A 10,075-nucleotide genomic window follows, 5' to 3' on the forward strand; every position below is an offset into this window, starting at 1 on the left:
CGGATTTGATTGGTTCTAATTTTTCAGGAATCGTAGGTAACGTATTGGTCTTAATTTTTTCTCAATCCGGATCATGCTCACCCCTAAGTAAGGTGCATCTAAAAAAATATAAAAATTACTTAAAATTTTAAAAATATTCATTGAAAATAAAAAAAAAATACGAAAAACAAAAAATTTAATTTTCAAAAAATTAAATTCTACATTGATTATTTTCAAAAAAGTTATATTAGTAACGTGACTTGAAGGGTTTATGGTTCAAATCAATGTTTGACAGAAGTATTCACAGTGACATCATTATCCTGGTTGGCAATGATGGATCCGTGGGTGTGGATGGGTGCATCTAGGGATGACAATTTAAACTTGTTCCCACCCGGATCCGATCTCCCGATCCCAATTAGAACGGGTTTTTCTTGAAAATTATCCCCATAAAGTTGGGGATTGTATTAAAAATTAAAATCTCCGATGATTTTCGGGTCGAGGACGGGGATAGATTCCCCCGGCCCCGGTCTCGACCCGGCCTCCGCCCGAGCAATCCCTGTATAATCCCCCGATTATATATATATATATATATATGTTTAGGTTATATATATATATATATATATATATATATATATATATTTAGGTTACTTTTGAGACTTTACACTCAGCTCTCTTCTCCACTCACACTCCACCTCTCTTCTCTCAGACTCTTTCCCTCTCTCTCTCCCCTTCTCTCTCTCTATGCTGCGGTGCTTACGGCGTCTCTCAGACTCTCTCCCTCTCTGTCTCTCTTTCTATGCTGCGGTGCTCACGGCGTCGGCGTTGGCGTCTCCTCCTCTCTTTCTCACCGACGTCACTCCTCCCTCACAACGTCATGGCGGCGGCTCCTCTCCTCTTTCTCACTGGCGGTGGCTCCTCTCTTTATCACGGTATGTCCCCTCTCTCTCTCTCACGGTATCATCTCCTCCTCCTCCTCTCTCATGGTATCTCCTCTCTAGTTACTTTTTCTCTCTCTCTCTCTTTCTCTCTCTCTCTGTTTTTTGATTTTGTTCTTCAGATCTAGAAATTCTGGTCACCGCTGCCAAGATTCAAGTTGAGGAGTGAGAGACGAATCTGGTGTATGCTATGGTTTCACCATTTCAACTGTTGAATCTGTCGAATAAATAAGCTAGGAGTGAAGAGACGACTTTAGGTGTGTTGTTGTTGATGATCCTCAGATCTGGAGCTGAATATATATGTTATATCTGTTGTTCTTGTTAAATATATTCTTAAATCTGTTGTTGTTGTTGTTGTTCATGAGTATTAAATCTATTGTTAAATCTGTTATTGAATATCTGATTTGAAGCTGAATTTTTTTTTTTTTGCCGGGGACTTTTCAGGGTCGGGGAAACCCAATCCCCGTTGAGGGGCAGGGGCAGTGATAGGTTCCCCGTTGGGGATTGGAGCCGAGGACCGGGGTATTTTCACCATCGGGATCGGGGAGGGGAAGTGTGATCCCCGACCCCGCCCCCGCCCCGTCCCGTCCCGTTGCCATTCCTAGATGCACCTCTAAATTTTTTTAAAAATTATATATATTATATTAGTAATTAGTAAGATAATTTTAAATTAGAGTATTTATACCCTCAAAATTCAATAGTTCGTACCTTCCAAATTATTTATATTAAAAATTTTGAAAAATAATTTCTAAATTGAGTTTATTCTATTTGTTATTTGTATTATTTGTTATGTTTATATATTGTTTAGAATTACTTATATTCTTTTATTTGTTACTATTTTTGTTTTTTTTTTGTTCATATGTCATTTATATATTTTTTTTCTTCTTTTATAAATCACACTTATATCTAATTATATTTTTGTTCTCAATTATATTGACAAAAAATATCTGATTAATAATATTATTCACTTTTTTGTGTTGATATAAATAAAAATCTGAAATTTTATAATAATTTATTTTGATAAAAAGTTATATGTGTTCTTAACCCTCACAACTAAAATCGTTGACCAGTCATCGATTGGTGCAACCAGTCCTTATCGGTTGGTTTGCACCAACAAGGTTGATTGTATCAATGCAAAGATGGTATTATTTGGTATGTAACTCTAGATTTAAAATTTAAGGCATGGCTAATAACACCCATATAATAATCTCTTCGAATCAACATCAATTAATTTTAGATTTTGTAAAAATTTTGCACTTTACTTAATACAAAAATTATGGGGTATGTATTTATAAACATATTTTTACTTATTTATATTTTACTTAATTGAGATTATTTTTTTATATTTTAACAAGTTTTATAGGTGACATAATTATCAAAATATCCATAATAATAATAACATTCGCATTAACAGTGTGAATATTTTGTAATATCACATTGTAAAATATGAATGTTCATATCACCAAATCGCTAAGCGTTCAAAAATATTGTTAACAATAAAATTATTTATAAAATACCTTAAATATGATAATTAAGATTTATCCAATTAAATATCCAAATAATAAAATTTATTAAAATATTGAATATGCTATGAATTAATTGAGATACAAGTATTTTTTTTAAAAAAAATTCCTAATAAATTCTTCAAAAATTAATCCCCACTCTCTTAAACCTTACCCTTACCTGACTCCGGCCACTCCTGACGTCACCACTAGCCCTTCCTCTACCCTCACCACCAATTCCAACTACAAATGGCAATACTCCTTCCATTCCCTTCCAATTATATTTATTAAATATATTTATTTATATATAATATATATAATTTAATATTTTAGTATAATAAAATTAAAATGCTAAAATTTTACACTTAACATTTATTTTCACTCATTTATTTCTCCTATTATATCTTTTAAATCTTATTAATCACAAATAATTATTTATAATATAATACAATTTGTAGTAAAATTTTCATTCTTAAATAAAAATATCTTGCCCGTGATATGATATGAAACAGGCGCAATGCACCGCACATCTGTCCTATTGCCATCTCCATACCAGTCCATCGTTTTCCTTCCCAACGAGCCCCACCCCTTCCACTTTTTCAAAATTAGTATCCAACATTTTCCAAAATTATAATAATAATCTTTTAATAATTGGATATCTAAATAACAAATTTAATGTGATAAAATACTTTTTTTTTTTTACCCCAAAACTCACGACGTTCTTAGTGAAGTCCTCAAGCAGTCCATGAGCACTATGACACTTTTAAAATTTGGACAAAATATTTTTAAATTTAGTATGAATTTGAGTAAAAATTTAAAAACATAAATTAAATTTGAACAAGTTTAGACGTCAAATAACTTGCATAACTCAAAACTCGAATTATATATAAATATATTAAATATATATATATAAATTATTTATCATTGAATGATATAAAAGTAATTTAAATCGTTAGAACATATATAATATACATAATTAACACAATATAAAATCTTTTTTTTTTTTTACTCCCCACTCATAAATTGTAAAAACTACCATAGCGACATCTCTATTACATTATATAATTTTTTTTGTTTTTTTTGTTTTAATGTTATTAATGATTTTATAAAAAGGGCAAAAAAAATAAAGTCTATTTTTAACAAATTAATAAACTTAGGTAAACTAAAAAAAAAAAATCTGAAATTTATGTACAATTGGGACAATTCAAATTTAACTTGAGTTGAGTTTAGACAAACAATCTAGAGTTATAATTTAGGCTTGAGCAAGCCTAAACAACTCTCAACATAACTTGACTAAGCTTGAATAAGCTCTCAACCCGTCCAAACCTACCCAAGTTGCACCTCTAAAAATGCAATCAAACTAACTTATTTTTCATTGTTATACCACTAGATAGCGTTTTGTTAATCAAAATGAAATAGAATGAAATAATTGTTGTATAAAAAATATTCTATTTCCATGTTTAGATGTATGTAAAAAACAAAATAAAAATTATAAATAAAATTATCATTCATTATTATAATGGAATAATCATTTTATAAAAGAATATAAACTCATTTCAATGAACAAAATACAGAGCATTAGTCTTATTGTTGGCTCTCGAAATTACAAACTAAAAATGTTAAAAACAAAATTACAAAGTAAAAATGTTAAAAACAGTTCTTACACTTTGTTTGGTAACGTAGGAGAAATAAAGAAAATAAATGTTTACCAAAGTTAGAGAGATAAGAAAAGAAGATAAAACATATAACAATTTTTTCAAAATAAATTTCATAAATCATATAACTATAATTATTGATATAATTTATTTATTTTTATTGTCACAGATTTAAAAAATGAACCAATCAACTTATAAAAAATAAAAAAAATAAAAGATAATATACTTACATAATTTATAAACGTAATTCTCAACCAAAATGATATAACAATAATATTTTTTAAAAGTATAAATCATTTTCATAAATTTTGTTTTAAGGTGAAAATCAAAACTTATAAAATAATTTATATTGATTTTCTGTATAATTATTTTACTTATATAACACTATTCCATTAAAATAGGCCTTGTGATGGCAAGTAAGAAGCAAAGTTGTCAAATTATTTTTTTTTAGTAAATTATAAATATACTTTTTTAAATTTATTTAAAATATAAATTACTTTTTATGATTACAAACACGACAAACTATCCTTATCAAAAGTTATAATAGAATTAACAAAAATAAAAAAATAATCTCAACTATCCCCTTATATGACAGTGAAATTATTAAAATTGTTAATTAAGATATACTACTAACATCATTAAACATGATTAATTAATTTAATGATTGATTGATGAAATAAATTACTAACATCATTAAACATGATTAATTAATTTAATGATTGATTGATGAAATAAATTATTTGTTATACGATTATAATGTAATTTTTAAAATTACAAGAAATAACTTAGTCTGTTTGGTTTTAATTTTTTGAATTTAATTTTTTTTGAAAATTGAGTCTTTTATTTTTCATTTATTTATTTATTTATTTTTTTGGTGAATATTTTTAAAATTTTAAGTAATTTTTTTTATTTTTTTAGATACACCTTACTTAGATGTATGTGCATCTAAAAAATAAAATATTTGAAAAAAAATCAATAAATACACAAGAATACAAAAAATGTACTGTATTCTCGTTAATTTTTTATATATTTTTAGTAATTAATGAATTTTCTATTTTTTTTTTCACAAGTATTATATTTTTTAAGTGTATTTATGTTAAGTATATTTAAAAATTAAAAAATTGTGTAGAATATTAAAAAAATTCAATAAAAATAAAAAAAATAGAAAACAAAAAATTATTTTGAAAAGTGGATCTTGAAAATTCAAACCAAACAATCTAATTAATATTTTAAACAAACTACAGGTTGTAATTGTAATTTATTTATTTATATATTGAAGAGATCAGAGAAAGAATCCATATCATTTCCACCAAGGATCCTCTAGAGTGAAATTTTCCTAAAATTTCCTAGAGTGCTATATTGTGTGGTTGAGATTTACTGGCAAGTCACATCAGAAAAATTGATGTGACTTGCCAATAAATCTCAACCATACACTGTAGCACTTTAGAAAACTTTAGGAAAAAATCACTCTAGAGGATCCTTGCTATATCATTTCAGTTCAGTGGCATCATTTTATTGGCCATCGGCCAAAGTTGTCTATGTGGATATTTGAAAAGTTGTTATTTTAGTAAGGTATTTTTTTTTTTTTTTACTATTTTAATAGCTTAAAATTTTTATATTTGAAAAAGTATTTAAATTTTTTTATAATTTAATGTGATATTTGTAAAAGAAAAAATAAAATAATTATAAATTTAATATAATATAATATTTTATCTTATTTATTTTAACATATTTTATATATATATATATATTTTTTTTTTTTTTGACCAAAACACCCCAATATGGCGTATTATAAGACTACACACCTTTGAACTTCGAAAAATTTGCTGTTAGTGTTACATTACATTTCATGGTGCTTCCCATAGCAATCCAACCATCTCGCCGCCCCGCTGCCTGACCTCCGCCGCCGCAGGCTTCTCACCGGAAAACAAAAAAAAGCCACCACCCAAAACCCACCTCTCCAAAAATGTCAAAAATTCCTCTCTCCATACTCTCTCTCCTCTTCCTCATCCTCCCCTTCCATGGAACCTCCCAAACTACTACTTCTAATTCAGAACAATCAATCTTATTGAAACTGAAACAACACTGGTCTGACACAACACCCATCAACCACTGGAACTCAACCTCTACCCACTGTGATTGGCCTGAGATCACCTGCACCAACGGCTCGGTCACCGGACTTTCACTTGTCGATACAAACATCACTGGAACAGTACCTCCCTTAATTTGTGACCTCCTAAACCTTACCCTCATTGACCTTCAATACAATTACTTTTCCGGGCCATTCCCAACCGGTCTCTACAACTGTTCCAAGCTCAAAATCCTTGACCTCTCACAAAACAGCTTCACCGGTCCAATTCCCAGCGACATCGACCGGTTGTCAGCTCAGCTCCAGTCTCTCAACCTCGGTGGCAACATCTTCACCGGCGACATTCCCGCGGCAATTGGGAAGTTCCCGGAGCTGAGAATTCTCCGCGTTTTTCTAAATGGGTTCAACGGCTCTTTCCCGTCAGAAATCGGTAACTTGTTGAATCTTGAACTACTGGAGATGTCTTTTAATAATTTCTCACAGATGGCTATACCTTCGAGCTTTACCCAGTTGAAGAAACTGAAAGAATTGCATATGAAAGAATCAGGGTTGGTGGGAGAAATTCCGGAAACAATTGGGAATTTGACGGCGCTTGAGGTCCTTGAACTGTCAATAAATAGCTTGACTGGTAACATTCCAAGGGGTTTGTTCTTGTTGAACAATTTAACAATTCTGTATCTTTTCAGAAATCAGTTGTCCGGGGCAATTCCTCAGGTGGTTGAAGCTTTGAATTTGGTCAAAATCGATCTATCCGACAACAACTTAAACGGAACAATACCTGAGGATTTTGGAAAATTGACAAAATTGTCGGATTTGGATCTATTTTTCAATCAATTATCCGGTGAGCTACCGGCAAGTATTGGCCGCCTTCCCTCCTTGGAAGTCGTTAAATTGTTTAACAATAACCTCTCAGGGCTACTTCCACCGGACTTGGGAAAATACTCGATGCTCAAAGAGTTTCAGGTCCCTTCAAACCATTTTACTGGTAACTTGCCGGAGTACTTGTGCGCTAATGGGGCATTGATCGGAGTTGTAGCTTTTGACAACGATCTAACAGGCGAACTGCCAAATTCACTTGGGAATTGCAGGAGCTTATTGGTTGTACAAGTCAATGGAAATCGACTTTCTGGAAGCATTCCATTTGGTTTGTGGACATCAATCAATGTGATAACCTTGATTCTCAATGACAATTCGTTTTCCGGTCAGCTTCCCGATCAATTAGCTTCTAATTTGTCACGGATCGAGATTAGTAACAACATATTTTCCGGTGAAATCCCTGCTGGAGTGTCATCCTGGAAGGCTTTGACGGTGTTCATTGCAAGAAACAATCGCTTCACTGGTACAATTCCTCAAGGATTGACAGCTCTTCCTCTTTTGACAACTCTGTTGCTTGATGGAAATCAACTTTCTGGGCATCTTCCATCGGATATAATCTCGTGGAATTGGCTGAACACTCTACATCTCAGTCGAAACCAGCTTTCCGGCCCAATTCCTGCCAAAATCGGGTCTTTACCTAGGCTTACTGATTTGGACTTGTCAGGGAACGAGTTCTCGGGTCAAATCCCACCTCAGATTGGCCTTTTGAAGCTACAGTCGCTCAACCTGTCTTCCAATCTTCTCACTGGGACAATACCAGTTGAGTTCGAAAACAAAGCATATGATAACAGCTTCTTGAACAATTCTGGTCTTTGTGCAACTAACCCATCACTACTAGGCATTGATATATGCTCAGGGCCTCAAAACTCCAGCAAAATATCCCCTCAATTTCTCGCTGTGATTGTAAGTACAGCAGCGGCCTTGTTTGCATTGACCATGTTCTTCATGTTCCTCATGGTCAAAACTTATAGGAAAAGAGAGTGTGGATTGGATTCCAAGTGGGAGTTCACTCAATTTCAATTGTTGAATTTCTCAGAGTCGGACATTCTATCCAGTCTGACTGAAAGCAACATGATCGGATCTGGTGGTTCAGGGAAAGTGTACCGTGTAGCTTTGAACCGTTGGGGCAAAGTTGTCGCTGTCAAGAAGACCCGGAATATCAGAAAGCTGGACGAGAAGGTTGAGAAGGAATTCCTAGCAGAAGTTCAAATTCTGGGCACGATTCGCCATTCCAACATAGTGAAATTGCTGTGCTGCATTTCAAGTGAGACTACAAAACTCCTCGTCTATGAGTATATGGAAAATAGCAGCCTGGACCGGTGGCTCCATGGGAAGAACCGGCAGTTGAGTGTCTCGGGTCCAGTCCATCATGCTGTCTTGGACTGGCCTCAGCGGCTTCAAATTGCTGTGGGAACTGCCCGGGGACTGTGCTACATGCACCATGAATGCTCACCTGCAGTAATTCACCGAGACGTGAAATCAAGCAATATTTTGTTGGATTCTAACTTCAATGCAAAGGTTGCAGATTTTGGTCTAGCCAAGATGGTAGTCAAGCATGGAGAGACTAATACAATGTCAATTGTGGCAGGTTCTGTTGGGTACTTAGCACCAGGTAAGTGATTTATTCAATACTCTTGATATTAGGGAAAACCCTTTGGTTGTTACGCATTTTTTTTTGTACATATTACATATTTTGTGTGGCAAATGTTATGTCATCTTATGATAGAGTTAAACGACAATTTGTGGTTTAGAAATGAAAATTGCTATCATTAACATAAAAAATTGTGGTTACAGCAACTTGTGGCTCAAAAATGTTTCGATGAAAAAATGCGTAACTTCATTTTTGAACCTCAAATTGTCATAATATTACCAGAAGATTACGTAACATTTTCCAGAAATATGCATTAAAAAATGTATAACAAGGTACATATAGTACACATGAAAGGGTTCCTTGATATAAGCATTACTATTTCATAACCATTTTGTCGAATTCTAAACTATGAATTTGAGTTTCAGAGTATGCTCACACAACAAGAGTGAATGAGAAGATTGATGTGTATAGTTTTGGTGTGGTCCTTCTGGAACTAGTTACTGGAAGGGAAGCCAACAACAATGGGGATGAAGATACTTGCCTTGCCGAATGGGCATGGCGCCACGTTCAAGATGGAAACCCCTTAGTTGATGCCTTGGACGAGGAGGTTAAAGAACCTTGTTACCTGGATGAAATGACTTGTGTCTTCAAGCTCGGGATCATTTGCACGGGCACGTTTCCCTCAACTAGGCCTAACATGAAGGAGGTTCTGCAGATCCTGCTCGGCTGTTGCAGCCATCGACCAGAATTAGGAGAGAAAATTGATGGAAGCGAGAATGCTGGTGCTCCTCTCCTCAAGAATTCCAGGCGTGAGAGATTGTTGGACGATGAGGATGATAGTTTGGTGTCCAATGTTTAGTGGCTCTTCACTGCTATTTAAAGAACCTGATTAGCATGATGGGGAGAACAAAGATTCACACATGAGAAATAGTTGTAGCTTAGATTTCTCACAAACATATATCAAGCAATGAGTTTGAGAGAGAGAGAGAGAGAGAGAGAGAGAGATAGAGAGAGACTGCCTATATCATATGAAAGAGGGGGTAGGAAATGGTTCCTCACCATGATGTTGAATACAATAAAATTCAGAAATGTATAATAACCATAAACTTCATCCTTGAATTTAGGCTCTGTTGATGGTCCTTCAGGCTTTTGATTTTTGTGCAAGCATGAACTCTAAAACCACAACCTGTTTCTTACAAGCATGAACATATTGAGTTGTAACCAAATTAAGAAACACAGTTCATAATATGAGAACCTGCAGCTGTTAGACAGTATATCAAGCACAGTAGCAAAAATGCCAATAGTCCCAGTGCACGAAGCTGCCACCACTGCAGGTGCATGTGGAGAGACTATTTCATGGTTTGAACCCGTGATGCCCAGATTATAATGGAGCAGCCTTTTTTTTTTTTTTTTGTGGGTAAATTATGAAACAAGGCCTATCCTCCATC

The 10,075-nt window shown here is 33.4% G+C and overlaps 1 protein-coding gene and 1 long non-coding RNA gene across 2 annotated transcripts; both read left to right on the forward strand.

The window, feature by feature from the left end:
* The first annotated feature begins 612 nt into the window (after window positions 1-612).
* On the forward strand, window positions 613-1,329 carry LOC114271270 (uncharacterized). Its single transcript, XR_003632282.2, has 2 exons — window positions 613-908; window positions 1,037-1,329. It is a non-coding gene; the product is annotated as an uncharacterized LOC114271270 (long non-coding RNA).
* A 4,708-nt stretch (window positions 1,330-6,037) lies between these two features.
* LOC114271225 (uncharacterized) lies at window positions 6,038-9,746 on the forward strand. The gene is made up of 2 exons (XM_028212838.2): window positions 6,038-8,648; window positions 9,053-9,746. The coding sequence occupies exons 1-2, from the start codon at window positions 6,038-6,040 to the stop codon at window positions 9,484-9,486; spliced, it is 3,045 nt and encodes a 1,014-aa protein (XP_028068639.2). The 3' UTR covers window positions 9,487-9,746.
* Window positions 9,747-10,075: the final 329 nt, after the last annotated feature.

The sequence above is a fragment of the Camellia sinensis genome, chromosome 5 (genome assembly GCF_055761805.1).
Source record: "Camellia sinensis isolate YWXY chromosome 5, ASM5576180v1, whole genome shotgun sequence".
Lineage (NCBI taxonomy): Eukaryota > Viridiplantae > Streptophyta > Magnoliopsida > Ericales > Theaceae > Camellia > Camellia sinensis.